This window comes from Lathyrus oleraceus, chromosome 4 (genome assembly GCF_024323335.1).
Source record: "Lathyrus oleraceus cultivar Zhongwan6 chromosome 4, CAAS_Psat_ZW6_1.0, whole genome shotgun sequence".
NCBI lineage: Eukaryota > Viridiplantae > Streptophyta > Magnoliopsida > Fabales > Fabaceae > Lathyrus > Lathyrus oleraceus.
Window position 1 is genome coordinate 10,696,358 of NC_066582.1, and position 18,874 is coordinate 10,715,231.

General features: G+C 38.8%; 1 protein-coding gene across 1 annotated transcript; it reads left to right on the plus strand.

Moving 5' to 3' along the window:
• The first annotated feature begins 1,360 nt into the window (after positions 1–1,360).
• On the plus strand, positions 1,361–1,972 carry LOC127135736 (proline-rich receptor-like protein kinase PERK2). The gene has a single exon (XM_051062376.1). It carries the CDS (start codon positions 1,361–1,363, stop codon positions 1,970–1,972), a length of 612 nt encoding a protein of 203 aa, XP_050918333.1.
• The last annotated feature ends 16,902 nt before the right edge of the window (positions 1,973–18,874 follow it).

An 18,874-nucleotide genomic window follows, 5' to 3' on the forward strand; every position in this document is an offset into this window, starting at 1 on the left:
TCTCGAATTATAACACAGCCTCTCAAAATATGAGTGACTATTGTGAATACAAAGTATTGTTTTACGATTTTGAAAATCGGTCATAAAAGAAGTTATCAAGTCGAGTCGCAGACTATATCGTACTCTTTAAAATATTTCGCGTCACTGTCTAAAATTATGCAAAACTTTCGAACTATTGTGTTGCCTTCAGGATAAATCAACCAAGTTTCATACTATGGATTACTATTTGCACGGTAGATAATCGATCTAGAAGTACACTTTCGAATTTGGTACAAATATCATTCGTTGTATCTGGTATAAAGACCATTCGTAATAATTTCTCAAATCAAAATAAATTCAAATAATTCTCCAAAGAGAATTCAATAATATTTATTTGACCACTAAAAATGATTTCTCAAACAAAGAGAAATTCGAATAATTCTCTAAAGAGAATCCCCCACTTGAATTTAAAAAAAGTGTTTCAGAAGTAACGTCAAACGTTTCTAAAATTGTACATAAACAAATATGTCTACGACTTAAACCTTTGTGTGACAAGTAGGATTCCGATTCAACAAGAGTGATACAATTGTTTTGAACTCTATCTCTGACATCAAAACAACACACAACCTTTTCTTAAGGTGTATTCTAATAGTTTGTGCTTTAATGGACTTGCATGTGTATCCTAGTTTAGTGAAGGCTATAGGAATTCTGCCTCGAAATTCCATAGGAACCGACCTAAGTTCTGGGGGTCAAGATGGTAATCACTGAGAAATCCATCGCCTCCCTTCTGAACATGGAGAAGACAGTGGGAAGAAGAATCTACAACTTCAACCCTAGGGCAAAGTACTTGTCCCAGGAAATTGCCCCAACTATCTTCCAACAGAACGCTGGAGGTAAACACTCCAAGAACAAGGAACTTCACCAGAATCTCCGAGTCTGGCTGAAGATCATCCTAGGCACCATCCATCACTGCCCTGCCTCCAACTCTTCTGACTACATCAATACGGATCAGAAGTGCATCCTCTACTGCATTCACAAAGGGCTAAAACTGAACCTGCCAACGTTGCTCTTCAATTATCTCAGAGATTCTGTCAAGGATACCAGAAACAATATGAGGCCCAAAACCTACATTCCTCTGGGAAGACTCATCTCCGATGTTCTGATCGAGAGTGGGCTGGTGGATCACCTGATCCATCATAATCTGGTGGAGGATGTCACTGTTGACATTGAAAGACCTCTGAATGCTCGCAATCTGAAGAGTATAGGGGTGATTGAGCAAGTCAGAGCTAAACCTACTTTAGACACATCCTGGGAAGCACTCAAGGATCAGAGGAAGATTCCCAATGATCTTTACCTCTTCTCCAAGATTGACCCTCCAAAAATGGTGGCACACTATCTGCACGACCTTGCAAGCCAAGGGGTTGATATTTCTGAGTTCTCTGTGGATTGGCTGCCTAAGCATCCACCAAACTTCCTGAAGAGAATGCGAGAGCCTTCTGAAAAGTCAAAGAAGGCCAAGAAGGCTAAATTGGGAGAAACCTCTGGGTCAAGACCTTCAATCCCTCTGGATGATTCTCCAAGTAAGTCTCTACCTCCTTCTCGCTCTGTTAAATTAAAGCCACTTGCTTCTTCTCTTCCCCAAACCTCTCCCATCTACACCCAATCAGAAACACCACCCTCTACCTTAAAATCCTCTAACCCACCTTCTCTAAAATTCAATCTCGCAACTACTACCTTACTCGTTTCTGAAGCAGAAATGCTGAACGAAACCACCTCACCGTCTTCTTCTACACCTTCATCCCTACCATACTACATTCTCTCATCAGACACCGAACCCTCTGACCCCCAATCCCCCATACTATCCCAACTTCAGGCGCATGCTCTTGCCTCACAGCAACCACCACAACCTGAACCAGAAGCCACCTCTCCACCCCTTGAACAACAAAATCCACCACCATCTGAACAACCTCAAACACCACCTCTTGAACAATAACCCACAATACCACATGCACAAACACCACCACCACCCTCTGATATTCCCACCATACCAACCTCTGAACACATCATCATCCCTACTCAAACTCCTGTTGACACCAACCAAACACCACCATCATCCCCATCCCCCAACTCTGAAACAGAACCTGCCTTCCCCACCTTAGAAGAAGCAATCACTTTATTTGCAGAGTCTTCAGTGGAGAAGATCAAGTCTTTGTCTGTCAACTCTGGCATCAATGATGATCCCTCTGCAGTAAGGATCCACTGGAACCAAGTGATCAAATGGATGACCTCTGAAGCCTTCAAACTGAAAGGCCTCTTTAAACAAGTCCTGCAACGACTTTGTCAGAGACACTGGAGTAAGGCTACAGGCTAGCTTGGTTAAAGAGGCTGAGGAAAAGGCCAGAAAGGAATCAGAAGAGAAAGCTCTCCTGGAAGAAGAGCAACGAATAAGAGTAGCTAAAGAGAAGGTTATTGCTGAAGTCGCCGCTGCTGCGGCTGCTGCTGCTGAAGCTGTGGCAAAAGCTAAAGCCGAAGCTGAAGAAGCAACACACATTGCTGTAGAGGAAGATGCAAAGGCCAGAGTTGATGCTCTGACTCAAGGGGAGCAATCTAACTCTGGTTTCGCCCCTCTGGTACTGAAAACTCTGGAAGAACTGCAAAAGGAACAACAAGTTGTGAGAGCTAGGTTGGATCACCAGGACTCTGTCAAAAACAGCATTCAGAACCTGATGACTGAACTGCTCCAAAGGATGCCTCCACCTCCAAACCCTTAGGCATTTAGGTTCTTTTTGTTGTTTTCTTCTGATGTTTTTCTTATTCCTTCTAAAATATGCTTTCATTGCTACCTATTTGTACCAACTTTCTCTCTTATATATGAATATTTGTTTCTTGCTTTACCTTCTATATCTTTTTGAGTCTGACAAAAACGGGGAGAACTATAACAACTCTAATGAAAATACATATCTAAACCTCTTAATGCACTGCAAACATTAATATCTTAATGATTTATGAAAACTAAAGTTATGCAGCATAACAACTAAGGTACAAACCAACTACCACACAAGGAAGGTCTGGTAAGAACTTCTGAGAAATCTGATGATTTAACTCAGGAGGAGTCCCTTGTTCTTATCTGATTCTGAGATTCTATTTACTGTTTCATCATCACTCTGACTTGTTTTGTCATCATCAAAAAGGGGGAGATTGTAAGAACAAATTTAGTTCTACAATGTATCTCTAAGATTTTAATGATAACAAAGGATGAAACAAAAATAGTACCCTAACGAAATTTTTCTAAGTATACATAACTCTAATCAAAACAGTCACATAGACACTCATCAGATACATAATCAAAGTTTAAGATACAAATTAGAAGATACGCAAGCAGAAGCTCTGACTCTGATCAACCCAAGCGCAAGCTAAACAAAAGACATCATACACCCTGAAGTGGAAGAATGACTCTAGAATCTGAAGACGTACGCTCTAATGAAATCAAGTGAAGAGAAACTATGAAGACAATCAACAACAAGCATCTTCTGATGTTGCATGAAGGTTCTGGCCTTCAGACCCTCTGATTCAGAAAGCTTAACCTTGAAGAAATTCGCTTATGGAAAGAAGCTAATTTAGGAAGGATTTTATGGCGCCCCAAAAATTGCTTTAGAAAGGACACATAGATTAATAACATTAATCATCCATCATTGCCCAAGATTCTGACTTTAACATCATTCAACGGTTTTCTCATCCTCCTATATAAAGGATGGAACGCCACTCAAGGAACGTAGCTGAAACACACAAGAATACAATACTTCCACTATATTCATTATTCATTCTCCCACACGAGCTACTGCTCCAACGTGTGAAATAATTCTTTACTCTTACATTATGTAAATTCTGCTTATGTTAGAAGCACCAATCATTACTGTAATCATATTATATTGCTAAGAAATTTCCTCAAATGACTTGTGAAGTCTGTAAACTTGAGAGGGCTAGAAGATCTTTATTTTCTTAGACGATTGTTCGTGTAATCTTTCAAGATTAGTGGATTAAGTCCTTTTTGAAGGCGAAATCACCTTGGCTGGGTGGACTGGAGTAGCTTTGAATTTCAAGCGAACCAGTATAAAATTTTGTGTTGAATTTATTTGTTTTTGCGTGTGTCTAAATTCCAAAAAGTTTTATTTTCTCAAAACAATTCAAACCCCCTTTCTTGTTTTTCTCTACCTTCACATATTGACTAAATTAGTCCTCGGCAACGGCGCCAAAATCTTGATCGCGACTAACATGTATGTCAGATAATAACTGCAAGTATACAGTTTATCACTGTAGCGGGGTATTCGTTACCATTAGAGATATTGACTAAATCTAAGGTAAACCATACAAGTCGAGTCGCCACTGCACTTCTATTTATCCAAAGGAATGGTTAGAAAGCGAACAAAAGCCTAAAAGTTTTATCAAATCAAAAACTAGTAAAAATGTCAGAGATCGGGGTAAGGGGGTTGGTTATGCAATGGGAAGGTTTTAAGCACCCAAAACATCATAGGTACTCCTAGGGAGCACTTTTCATATTTGTTGTAAGATTGGTATTTTTTTGCGAAAATTTGTTTTGTGCAAACATGATTGAAGAGATGAGAAGAGAATATACAAGTTTATTTACATTTTGTGTTTGGATGGATAAACTCATTGCCTACGTACCATCTTAAAAAGATTAGGATCAAAACCTCGTAGTTCGGGGTAAAAATCTCAAAATGAGTTGGTGAATTGATTGGTCCAAAAGCCTTAAGGTCTTTTGTTATCCAAGGGAGAAAACTCAAACTAAAACCATAAATCCACCATGTGAGGATATCTTCAATATGCTAGTGATGGGTTAACCCTATAATAAGCATGGAAGACTCATTGTCCATCACTAAGGATATAGGTGAGTATTACATCTACCTCAAGGATAACTCAAACCTAATAGCTAAAGGTTATGAAAAGTTTTGGTGAGAAAGTGGCCATTGAAACCATAAAAAGGCATTTGAATGGGTTATATTTACCAATGAAAAGTATGTACAAAATATGGTCAAAGTTGACTTAAAAGTTCAATTCAAAATAAGTGTTATGAAAAGATAGTTTGAAAATCAAAAGCATAAGGCTTAGGTTTCTAATGTTTGAAAACAAGTGTTAAATGTTTGCACAAAAGTTTTGGCTTGGGTTAGAGTGGAGGGAAGAAGAAGAATGGCTAAAGTCCTAGTCATACAAGAGATAAGGGATAAGAAACAAGACCACAAAATGGAGTTCCTCTCTTGAGATCATATTGATGATCCAAGTAGCTCCCATCCTTTGGAATATGCAAGCAAAATAATAGTAAGCTCAAGCAACAATCAAACAAGTCTCTTAAGAGATCCTCAATGCATCTTGTATCTTTCACTTTGGGTGAACATGGCAATGGTTCTTCAATTTGAGCTCTCATAGAATTCCATAGCACAAAAAGCACACACATCAAAAGTTCCATGAAGTAAATCAAGAATGGACAAGAGTGAGTTTAGAGGTTTGGTCCTTCTAATCCATCTTCACATTAAGGTCCTTTTACTCCAAATTTTTGCATAGGGAGAGTCCTAGAAACTAAGTCCATTTGTCCATTTTCTTTGCATTTAGTCCACAACAATCAAAACAAAACACAAGCACAAAAATATATACACAATTATGTGCTCAAGTGAGCAAAAGGCAAATTGCATTAACATAAACATGTGCTCAAATAAGCAAAGGGAAAAGCAAATGAATAATATGTACAAGAATAGTAAATTGCATAAAAGTAAAGAGCAAAAAGTAAATGTTAATGGTTAATGGTTAGTGTTGATAGTTAGTGTGCCATAAGGCAAATTTAGCGCTATGTTAAGCAATCGTAATTGGACTTATGTAGAAGTCACAACTATCTGAGGCCGGTCAATAATAATGTAGGCAATAACACAAGTTAGAAGTCTTGATTAGTGAACCAAGTTCTAACAACTTGCCATGCCAAAAAGAAAATGAGAAATGATCTTGTATTGGTTTAAGTCCTTTGCATGATTTAAGAAGCAATCTATCCTTAATGCAAATCCATTCACTTGATCATTTGATCAAGATGAATTAGATTTGAATTAAGGAAGATTAAACCTCCCTAATCAATGCTAATTTATCAACCTTTAACTCATTGATCAAAAAGAAAAGAAGAAGAAGAAGAAGATGGATCATGAAAATGAAGAAAGTAAAGTGCATTAAGTAAAATGGAATGTACCAATCCACAAATGTTGACCAAAGATAGGGAAGATCAAGGTCAAACCATAAAAAACAGAAATGAGATGAAGATTGGAAGTCAAGAAATAAACAAAATATTTTTGGCATTTTTAATATTTGAAAATAAACTTGAATTAAAATATTAAAGAAAGGTCAAACCTCAAATTCACTTCAAATCAACTTTGAAAAGTCCAAATGAATTATCCCAAGTTCAACAAGGTCAAACAAAGTTTGACAAAAAATTTCAGCATTTTTAAAAGTCAGAAACTATTTTTAATCAATTAAAAAATGAAGAAAAATACCCTAATTGAACTAAAATCTCAAATAAATCTCAAATCAATTAATAAATGGATGATAATATTTTTCATAGATCCATCATCATTCAAAGAAGTTAGAAAAATATTTTTGTATTTTTTGAATATCAAAAACTATTTAAAATGAATTAAAAATAACCTAAAAAGAGAAATTATTAAAAAATAGCAAATGATAAAATAAAAAATATTAAAAATCATTTTTAGAAACTAGAAATTAAAAGAGAAATAATGCAATTGGTCCCATATTTTTTGGACCAATAATAAAAGAGATATGAATTTTTGAAAATGTGATGGAATTAAAAAAATAAAATGGAAAATTCAGAAATTAGAAAAAACCACGTGCGTTGGATGGATCCTCATTAATTGACGTGGAGGATCTAATGGCAATGAGTTGCGCGCGTACCATAGTCCAAGGTCAATGAGAAACATAATGAATTAAATAAAGTCATAAGATCTGATGGCTATGATATAAACTGGAGATCAGATCCAAGGGCTCACAATTGATCTGGCAATGAGACGGTGGCCAGCGCCACCGTCTTCTCCAGTGAGCTCCGGTGAAGATAAAAAAATACAGAGTTTCAAATGCTAACTAAAATGACCGATCCAGGCACCATTCGAAAGGTGAAGTGATGTACATCACTCCTATGCCACTCACTTCCACTCTAGATTCCTATTAAGAGAGAAATCAGAGATGGAAGTTTGGTGGTTGTAAGACCCCAATTTTGTCCCTAAGATCCCTCATGGCATCATAGCATAGCATTTCATAGCCTCAAGGATCTTTGAGAATCTTGCCTTCCTTTCCCCTTGGGTGGGATCTACTTGAGAGTGGTTTGAGATCACCAGGCATGCTTACATTGTATATCATTGTTTTTCTTGTTCTAATCACTAACCAAAAGCACCAAAAATATGTCATCTAACATTTTGTTTTGCAGTCTAAGCAAGCACAGGTCAAGCAATTCAAAAGCATCATTTGTACAAGAGTTGATGGTATTTTCTTGGTGTGAAGACCACATGATTATTCTATTGAGCTTATATGAGCTAGGGTTCATTTTGAAGCAAATTCCCCAAGTGGTAAAGGTTCAAATTCATCAAAGCTTGTCAAGGTCATCTGAGGACCAATAGAATCAACTATGCAGTCTACTGAGGGCTTTGAGGTGTGGGAAATGATCTGAGACATCCCATTCATGTTCAAACAAGGCCTATTCATCATGTCAAACATATATCTTGAAGATTTTGAAGTCATTGCAAAAGTTTCCCAAAATGGAAAGTGACCTGTAATTTCAAGTTTCCAAAAATGGCAAGTTTTTTGTTCACATTCAACTTGACTTTCCAACATCAAAGAAGCTTCAAATGAATGTTTGGTTAACATGAAAGTTGAAGATATTTCTCTCCCATTTTCAAAAAGTCCTATATCATGATCATCTGATAACTGGTTGAGAAGTTATGATCAAATGATTACCAAGCATACATGGAAGTTCAACATGCCATAACTTTTGATTCAAAACTCCAAATTGGTCCACTCTTTTTGCAAAATGCTCCTCATGACCAATGCTTTCCAAATCAACCATTTCCTTGCATGAAAGAAGATCACATGACCACTTGTTCACACATGTACATTTTGGAGGGAAAATGGATAATTCAAAATTGGATGATCATACAAGCCATTTAACCATTCCATGATGATTGTTGGATGATTTTAAGTGAAATTGAACCTTGCATGGCACTGTTCACGTGCACATAACCACATGCTAAGCACACTTTCCAAATTTGCATTACACCTCATATCTTTCTAATTTCAATTAACCAATGCTTAATTATGATTACAGCATGATTAGTGACTCATATAAATACTAAATCCTAACTGTTTTTGGGAGAGAAGCATTTTCAGATCCAAAAATTTTCATTCCCTCCATTTTTTCTCTCACTTCGATTTCCAAATTTCTTCATACAAGTCCTCAATTTCTTTGCATATTCTGGTTAATCATGGAATTCTGAGCAAGGATCATCAACTGGTTTGAAGAATTGAGCAAGATTCGAGCAGATTCAAGCAGATGAAGATGGAAATGGAAACTTGAATTTGAGCTAGATCCAGCTGGTTTCAAGTGTTAATTCTTGCACAAAGCTTCAAGTCATAAGCATTGGATTTGATCTGGATCATTCGGAAGCTTAAGCACACGAATTTGATCACTGCAAGTTCCAAGTAAGTGAAATTCGATCATATCTTTTTGCCTTTTTATTGCCATAAACCTGTAGAGCTTGCTTCACTGATGATGCTGATATAAATACTTTTGAATTTGGTTAAGAAACGAGCATGCTATGTGAACTTGAAGTTTTTATGTTAATTATGTTTTTGCTCGATCCGCTTGTGTTAGGAAGAATTAGTTTGAATTAATCATGGATTTGGACTGTGCATTGCGAGATCTTTCGAATGGTATGCTTTTCGTGTGATTCTAGAAAATTTCTTGATGCCTCCACCGTGGATCCAACCGGAGAAGACAACCGGAAACACTGTTCCGGCCGTCTGGTTCATCACCTAGGGTTTGCGTACCAAACGCTGCATTTTGGTTCTGAGCGCACTTTGGATCGTCCGCACGCGAGTTCGATACTTGGCGTGTGTTTTCTGTGGATTTAATATTTGCATTATCATTTGACCTGATGCACGCGAGTTCGATCCTTCGCCAGGCATTTTTTTTCTTTATTTCAATTGCATTCTCATTTACCAGAAGCGCATGGGTTCGATTTCTGGCATATGCTCCTTCTGATTTTAATTCAAACTTTGCTTTCCCTCCATTGCCATGCATATTTCATATTATTTTCATTCAACTTTCAAAAATCATAAAAAATAGTAGGATGATCCAATTCGATCCTAATTTTTTTTCACATTCTTGTTTTGATGTCTAGTTTTTTTTAGCATTTATTTCAAGAACTGTTTGGTGCTGGATTTTAAATTGTGAATTTGTGATTGAACATGATGCCAAATTGACATGTTGTGCTATATGCTTTGTGAAATGCTCATAGTTGATCCAATTGCTTTGAAATTTTGCATGCTTGATCTTAACATGTGACATGATTTTTGAGCTTTGGTTTGGCATTTTTATCATTTGACATCACTGTTTTGGACACATGAATATATGTTGTGACAATTTGTGTCACATTTTGAGCATAGCATTTGTGCATTTTCATTTGCCTATCATCTGAACTCTTCTGGATCTAATTTTTTGCATGATGCTTGTTCATAACATGTTGAATTCACATAAAACATTTCATGATCATTGGATGCTTTTCTGTTTTGATTGGGATTTTCTAATTTGGATGTCCAACTTTGTGCATATTGTTTGCCTTTGCATGACATGAATCATTTGATACCTTTGCCATGTGAATTGATCTTGGTCCTTTTGAGGACATTTTCTTAATTATTTGAACTTGCTTTGTGCAAAAGATTGACTTCTGTTTTGGTCATTTGATTTGGTTTTGAACCTAGTCTTTGTACTAGTGTTTTGTACATACTAATTGTGCTTTGTGTTTCAGGTTTGGACATTTAGCATTGATGTTTGGTTTGCTCTTTTGAGTACTAACTATTGTTGTGTTGTAGGTCCATTGATGTGATGAACTCATTTGAGTGCTTGCACTTATGACTTGCATTGTGTACATATTGGAAAGTTCCACTGTTGTCTGTTGGTTTTCTGAATATAATATTAACTGTTTCGCTTTTGTACAGGTACATTAGTTGCTAGCTAGCTTTTGCTTAGCCTTTGCTTTGGAGTGTGGTTGATACACCACTGAGGTAGTTTAGCCCTCTTACTCCATGTAGTCTGGAAGTCCTGTCACCTTTTTGGCAGGCATTTGGCTGAAGTCCTCCTTATGAGGCCATGTTTGTGATTGTTTACATTTGTGCTAAAGACCTCTAAATGAGGCATGTTACTTGATAAGTCCTCCTAAGTGAAGAGGCAATTGACAGATAGAAGGGATTAACAATCAATCCCCTTTTATTCAGTGAGTCATTCATTATGCTCGCACTACGTGTTGATGCTCTTGAACAAACACCCAAGATCTTTGTATAGTGTCTGTCAAGTGGAATAGGATCCCACATTCTGGATCCCCATGCTTTCTTTATCATAAAGCTCACCCAGGCCAGGGTTAAGAGCATGAGGTCTCATCCTCATTTCCATATTTCATCAGCTTCACCCTAACTCTCAATGTTAGTGGTTAAGAGATCACAGCTTACCATTACAGATTGGCTTGTTTGTCGAGGTTGATATGACCCCTCTTAACTAAAGTCCACCTATTTGATTGAGCCTCTTGTTTGTATATAGAGTGTGATGCATTGTTTGCTTGATTGCTTTGCATTGTGTTCGCATGTTGCTCATTTGTTTTGTTTGTGGAGTTGGATGTAAGCCCATATATTGGCATTCTGTTTCCTGTTTGTTTTGTGGAGTTGGATGTAAGCCCATCTATTGGCATTCTGTTTCCAGTTTGTTTTGTGGAGTCGGATCTAAGTCCATCTATTGGCATTCTGTTTCCTGTTTGTTCTTGAGGAGTTAGATGTAAGTCCATCTATTGGCATTCTGTTTCCAGTGTTGTTTTTGGAGTTAGATGTAAGCCCATCTATTGGCATTCTGTTTCCAGTTTTGTTGTTAGGAGTTGGATGTAAGTCCATTGATTGGCATTCTGTTTCCTCTTTCTGTGGTTCTCTTATGAGACTTGCTTATTGCTTTTACCTTGTGTTGCCTAATTCCAAAGGAACTTACTTGGATCATTTCTATGATCTCGAGAAAGGAACTCCTATTGTGGTTTAACCCTCACCTCTTGCATGCTTATCCTTTTTCATCCCTAACCCAAAACCAAAAACTTTTGTGCAAACATTTGACTTGTTTTCAACATTAGAAACCTAGGCCTTATGCCTTTGATTTTCAAACTTTCTTTTCATAATACTCATTTTGAATTGAACCTTTAAATCAACTTTGACCATTTTTGTACATACTTCTAATTGGTTAATGCAACTCACTCAAATGTGTCTCTTTTGTGGCTCCATGTCCACTTCTTAATCAAATTTTTCATAACCTTTAGCTATTAGGTTTGAGTTATCTTTGTGGTAGATATAATACTCACCTATGTCCTTAGTGATTGAATTGTAAGACTTCCATGCTTATTATAGGGTTAACCCCTCACTAGCATGTCGAAGTTATTCTCACATGGTGGACTTATGGTTTTTCAGGTCGAGTTTTCTCCCTTTGATAACAAAAGACCTTAGGGCTTTTGGACCAATCAATCCACTCATTGTTTTGAAATTTTTTACCCGAACTACGGGGTTTTGATCCTTATCTTTCATGAGAGGGTACGTAGGCAATGGGTTCATCCATCCAAACACAAAATATAAATAAACTTGTATATTCTTTTCTCATCTCTTCAATCATGTTTGCACAAAATAATTTCATAAACAATAACCTTTTGCAACAAGTTGTGAAAACGGCTCCCTAGGAGTACCTAGGATGTTGTGGGTGCCTAACACCTTCCCATGACATAACCAACCCCCTTACCCAGATCTCTGTCTTTTACTAGTTTTGTTTGTAAAACTTTATAGGTTTTTGTTCGCTTTCTAACCATTCCTTTGGATAAATAGAAGTGCGGTGGCGACTCGACTTTATATGATTTACCTTGGATTTAGTTAATATTTCTAATGGTGACGAATACACCGCTACAGAAAAGTGGCGACTCTGCTGGGGAGAATTCTCCTGGTGGGTTTGCCAACTTTTCACAATTGTTGTATTATATTTGTTATGACATATTTTTGTGCAATTTGGGATTACTGTATTGATTGTAATGCTTGAATTGCTTGATATATCAATTGCTTGTTTGCTTGGTGATCTTCGTGAGATAAGTTCTATACCCGAACTCGAGTGCACCTTAGGATAGGAGAATGGCGTAGTCTCGTCGACTTGTGTGGAGTTATTCCTTAGCAAGTTGACTTGCGAGTCCATTCACTTGGTGGAGGTCACGTTGGATCAATAATGTCACACGAGTAAGTTGTGGTTAGACATTATTCTTTCAATATAGACCATAGAAGCCAAGGACCTTAGTTTACCAAGCCCATCTTGGCCTATTTTTAGGACGTAGTGCGGAGGTCGTTCAGATGTAAGATTTGATACGATTGTTACGCGATACTACACTCATAAGAGTCTCTCTTGAGGATATTTTTGGAATACGAGTAGTCGTTTCTCCGATAATATCCGAAAGATGGGATGATGACTATGGGAACCTCTGATAGAACATGTTCGACAGGTTTAAACCCTAGTACATTCCCTTTGGGTGGTTCTTAACCGAGGCTTCATGCTCGTGACTCACAACAAACCCATGATTCATGGTTGATCCGTTCATACATATTTAATATCAATGGAACTTAGGTGTTGATAAGGTGTAAACCATAATCCACCAAAATGGATGATTGATATTAAGGATAATATGAGCCATCCCATGACCTTTGTCTGGTGTGCTTTGCTTGATCCTTGAGTGTGATTGTTGCATTCATGCATTCATGCATTCATCTACATCCATATCATCAGATAAAAGAAAATTTTCAAGGAACTTAAGGGGTTTATTTGCAAAATTTTCAGATATGGAAAGACAAAAAAGGCATACAAAGAAGTACAACTTCAGACAATCCGATCTGAAAGAGTTAAGGAATCTGACATCCTATGTACTAGATCCCTTGGGTTTCAAAGCTCATTTCGGGAAGCTTCTTCCTCTTTTGACTACTCAGGTTGATGAAGGGTTGATGAATACGTTGGCGCAGTTTTATGATCCTCTGTATCGCTGCTTCACTTTTCCGGACTTTCAGTTGTTGCCTACCCTTGAGGAGTATGCTTATCTGGTGGGTATACCGATTCTGGATCAGTTGCCGTTCAGTGGCTTGGAGAGTATTCCTACTTCTCAAGAGATAGCAGACATGTTGCACATAGATGAATCCTTGGTTCGTGCTCATATGACTACCAAAGTTGGAATTCAAGGTCTCCCTTCTGAGTTCCTCATTGCTCAAGCTACCGTGTATGGGAAGGCCATGAGTGAGGATGCCTTTGAAGTCATATTTGTACTTCTCATCTATGGATTGCTATTGTTCCCCAACATCGACAAGTTTGTGGATGTGAACGCTATTAGGATCTTCTCTGCTCTTAATCCCGTTCCGACTTTGTTGGGTGATACCTATTTCTCTTTGCATCTGAGGAATGCAAAGGGTGGTGGCGCTATTGTGTGCTGTTTGCCTCTGTTGTATAAGTGGTTTATTTCTCACTTACCTCAGACGGTCGCCTTCAAGGAGAACAAGGGATGTCTACGGTGGTCCACGAGACTTATGTCTCTCACTAATGATGATATCTCTTGGTATAATCGTGTATATGACGGTGTCCAGATTATTGATTCTTGTGGTGAATTCTCCAATGTGCCTCTTCTTGGTACATGTGGTGGGATTAGCTACAACCCTATGTTAGCACGTCGTCAGCTTGGGTTCCCCCTAAAGGATAAACCTAATAACAGTCTGTTAGAGGGTGTGTTCTTTCAGGAGGGTAAAGATCCCCAAGGCTTGAAAGGCGGAATGGTTCGCGCTTGGCGCAAGATCCACAAGAAAGGCAGAAGCAAGTTGGGTCCTAAAAACTGCATTGCTTTGGAGCCGTACACTGCTTGGGTAAGGAAGAGAGCATCTGAGTATCTCATGTCTTACGACTATCCGAGACCTACACCTTTGGTTGTGGCTGGGCCTTCAACCCTCCCTAACCAAGGAGTAAAGGAGTTGAGAGACGAAGACCTTTCACGTGCCTGGATCCGTGAAAGAGAAGAGTTGCTTCAACAGATTAAGGAGAAGGATGCTCTGATCGAGTTCCTCGAGCATCAGGTCATTGATGATCCTGATGATGCATGGACTTCTCTACTTCCTCAGTCTTCCAAGTTCTGGAAAAGGAGGTATGACAGACTCGCCAAAAAGAAAGCCGATATGGAAGCGGCCTACGAGAGAGAGGTGAAGAGGCTTCGTGCAGCTTATCTTCCTGTGTCCTGAGCTTCTAGGGATCCATAGGATGTTCATTTTCCTTTTCTCTTGTAATAATTGACAATGTTGTACTTCTTTTCTCCGATATATTTGATGAGATATTTCCATATGCGATAAAATGCTTAATATTCCAAAATTTGCAAATAATACCCTAAAGGTTCCTTTGAAATCAAAACAAATCATATGCACAAGCATTGCATGCATCATTTGCATAAGCAGGTGTTGTTCTCAGCCTCTGGTCTTGTGGTCTAACTGTTTCTCTTCATTTATTTTGAAGATAAGATGACTCACCGGTACTACACCAGATCCTACTCTTCCAGATTGATGGATCATCTAGAGCAAGAGAACCGTGAGCTCAAAGAGGAAGTCGCCAGACTAAGTGCTTTTGATGGATTCATTCCTGGTTAGCCACTTGTCTTCTTTCTCATACATAGATGCTGAGGATGAAGTTGGAACACCTTTCCAAGCTTTATCTATAGCCGAGCCTATTGAAAAGAGAACTCTTTCATTTGCTTCCTATCGAGATGTGAAACTGGCCATTGAATATGGTGCAGTTGCTGGTCTAGGAAAGATGATCGAGCTTGAAGACAACAAGTCCCGGGCTGGCATTGGCTTTTCTTCTGGGTCTTCAACGAGAAAGGGTTGTTTAAGAGTGGAGGTTTCATCCACACCGGTCAATATGAAGATGCTGCTGCTGTCTTGGAAGAGGATGCAGAGGATTCTGACAACTTTGTCATCCCTGGTGGGATCTTCAACAATTGGGTCGCTGTGAATGTTCCTACAGTTATCCATAAATCAAAGTAATAATCACTTTGTTTAAAAACCCTTCTCCCATGCCAAAAGGAGAAGTGATGACATTGTTGGCAACATTTAATACAATGATATTTTCATTCAATAAATTCATGTTAAATGTTTATTTTTCCAATTGTTTTCCCTTTTTGCTTTTTGCATGAAATTGGTGATCACAAAAAACCCTAAACAAGAATAAAAGCAATCTTTTCATCTGCATAATGATTGCCATGTTTGTTTTCTAAAAAGCTTTTCATATCCAAAATCATTATGCAAGTTGATTTCTAAACCCATTGAACATAATGATCCAACGTCATCTCCCAATTTTGATTTCCCTGTATTCGAGGCAGAGGAAGATGATGTTGACGAGATTCCTGACGAGATTTCCCGTCTTCTTGAGCACGAAGAAAAAATCATTCAGCCGCATCTTGAGAATCTGGAAACAGTCAACTTGGGGTCTGAGGATTGTGTTCGAATGATGAAGATTGGGGCACTCCTTGAAGGGTCTGTTAAGAAGGGGTTGATCGAATTGCTACGAGAATATTCTGATATATTCGCTTGGTCGTATGAAGACATGCCAGGTCTAGATACAGATATTGTGCAACATTTCCTGCTCTTGAAGCCTGAGTGCGTGCCTGTGAAGCAGAAGCTCAGAAGAACTCATCCTGATATGGCAGTGAAGATTAAAGAGGAAGTTCAGAAGCAAATTGATGCGGGGTTTTTGGTGACTTCTACGTATCCTCAATGGGTGGCCAATATTGTGCTCGTGCCTAAGAAAGACAGAAAAGTCTGGATGTGTGTGGATTACCGTGATTTGAATAAAGCTAGTCTGAAAGATGATTTCCCTCTACCACACATTGATATGTTGGTAGACAATACAACTAAATTCAATATCTTCTCCTTTATGGACGGATTTTCCGGATATAATCAGATCAAGATGGCACCCGAGGATATGGAGAAGACAACATTCATCACACCTTGGGGAACATTCTGTTATCGAGTGATGCCCTTCGGTTTGAAGAACGCCGGAGCCACGTATCAACGAGCTATGACTACCTTGTTTCATGATATGATGCACAAGGAGATTGAGGTCTATGTTGATGATATGATTGCTAAGTCACGAACGGAAGTTGAACATGTAGAGCATTTGTTGAAGCTTTTTCAGCGTTTGAGGAAGTTCAAACTTCGTCAGAATCCCAACAAGTGTACATTTGGAGTCCGTTCTGGCAAGTTATTGGGCTTTATTGTCAGCGAGAGAGGTATTGAGGTTGATCCTGCAAAGGTCAAAGCAATACAAGAGATGCCTGCGCCCAAGACTGAAAAGCAAGTCTGAGGTTTTCTTGGCCGCTTGAACTATATTTCCAGATTTATATCCCACATGACTGCCACATGTGCTCCGATATTCAAGCTCCTCTGGAAAGATCAGTCTCATGATTGGACCGAGGATTGCCAGAAAGCTTTCAACAGTATCAAAGAGTATCTGTCTGAACCTCCAATCCTGTTTCTGCCTGTGGAAGGAAGACCTTTGATCATGTATCTGACAGTTCTTGAAGACTCGATGGGTTGTGTCCTTGGTCAGCAAGATGAATTCGGAAAGAAAGAGTATGCTATATACTACCTGAGTAAGAAGTTCACTGATTGTGAGTCTCGATACTCAATGCTTGAGAAGACATGCTGTGCTTTGGCTTGGTCCGCTAAGCGCTTACGCTAGTATATGATAAATCATACAACTTGGTTGATATCCAGAATGGATCCGATCAAGTATATCTTTGAGAAGCCTGCTTTAACCGGGAGGATTGCCCGTTGGCAGATGTTGTTATCTGAGTATGATATTGAGTATCGAGCTCAGAAAGCCATTAAAGGTAGTATCTTGGCTGACCACTTGGCACACTAGCCTATTGAAGATCATCAGTCAGTTCAGTACGACTTCCCAGAGGAGGAGATTCTGTATTTGAAAGTGAAAGATTGTGATGAGCCTACACTCGATGAAGGGCCAGAGCCTGGTTCCAGATGGAGTATGGTATTTGATGGCGCTGTAAATCAGTACGAAAATGGTATTGGGGCAGTAATCATTACTTCTCAGGGCACACATATTCCTTTTACAGCAAGGCTAACTTTCAAATGCACGAATAATATGGCTGAGTATGAGGCCTGTATTATGGGATTAGAAGAATGCATTGATTTAAGGATCAAGCATCTCGATGTGTATGGTGATTCGGCCCTCGTTGTCAATCAGATCAAAGGTGAATGGGAAACGAATCAACCTGGTCTTATTCCATACAGAGATTATGCGTGGAGGATTTCAACGTTCTTTACAGAAGTTGACTTTCATCATATCCCTCGAGAAGATAATTGTATGGCAGATGCTCTTGCTACGCTTGCTTCAATGATTGTGGTCAAGTATTGGAACGAAGTTCCCAATATCACTGTGATGCGCTTGGATAGACCAGCTCACGTGTTTGCAGTTGAAGAAGTACAAGATGATAAGCCATGGTATCATGACATCAAGTGTTTCCTCCAGAACCAGGTCTACCCGTCTGGGGAATATGTGAAAGATAGGAAAACTTTGAGAAGATTGTCAGGTAGTTTCTACCTCAATGGCGAAGTGCTTTACAAGAGAAATTTTGACATGGTTCTGCTCAGATGCGTGGATAGACACGAAGCAGACCTGTTGATGACTGAGGTCCATGAGGGTTCATTTGGTACTCATTCCAATGGACATGCCATGACTAGAAAGATGTTGAGAGCAGGCTACTATTGGCTGACAATGGAGTCTGACTGCTGCAAGTATGTGAAGAAATGCCACAAATGTCAGATTTATGCGGATAAGATTCATATTCCTCCGACACTTCTGAATGTGATTTCATCACCATGGCCTTTCTCTATGTGGGGAATTGACATGATTGGCATGATTGAACCGAAAGCGTCCAATGGACACAGGTTTATTCTCGTAGCAATTGATTACTTCACCAAATGGGTTGAAGCCGCATCATATGCGAATGTGACCAGGCAGGTGGTCGTGAAGTTCATCAAGAATCAGCTCATATGCCGCTATGGTGTGCCTGATAAGATCATTACTGATAATGGATCTAACTTGAACAACAAGATGATGGACGAGTTGTGTAGCGAGTTCAAGATTGCACACTATAATTCTTCTCCTTACAGACCCAAGATGAATGGGGTTGTTGAAGCTACTAACAAGAATATCAAGAAGATTATCCAGAAGATGGTTGTCACGTACAAAGATTGGCACGAGATGCTGCCATTTGCTTTGCATGGATATCATACATCCGTCCGCACTTCAACAGGGGCAACCCCTTTCTCTCTTGTTTACGGCATGGAGGTTGTACTCCTAGTAGAGGTGGAGATCCCATCAATGAGAGTCTTGATGGAGGCCAAGTTGACTGATGCTGAATGGATTCAGAGTCGTTACGACCAGCTGAATCTGATCGAAGAGAAGCGATTGACTGCCATGTGCCATGGTCAGTTATATCAGCAGAGAATGAAAAAAGCA

Bases quoted from the DNA above. Each gene is read 5' to 3' on its own strand.
- LOC127135736 (XM_051062376.1), top strand. From the start codon at position 1,361: ATGGTGGCACACTATCTGCACGACCTTGCAAGCCAAGGGGTTGATATT.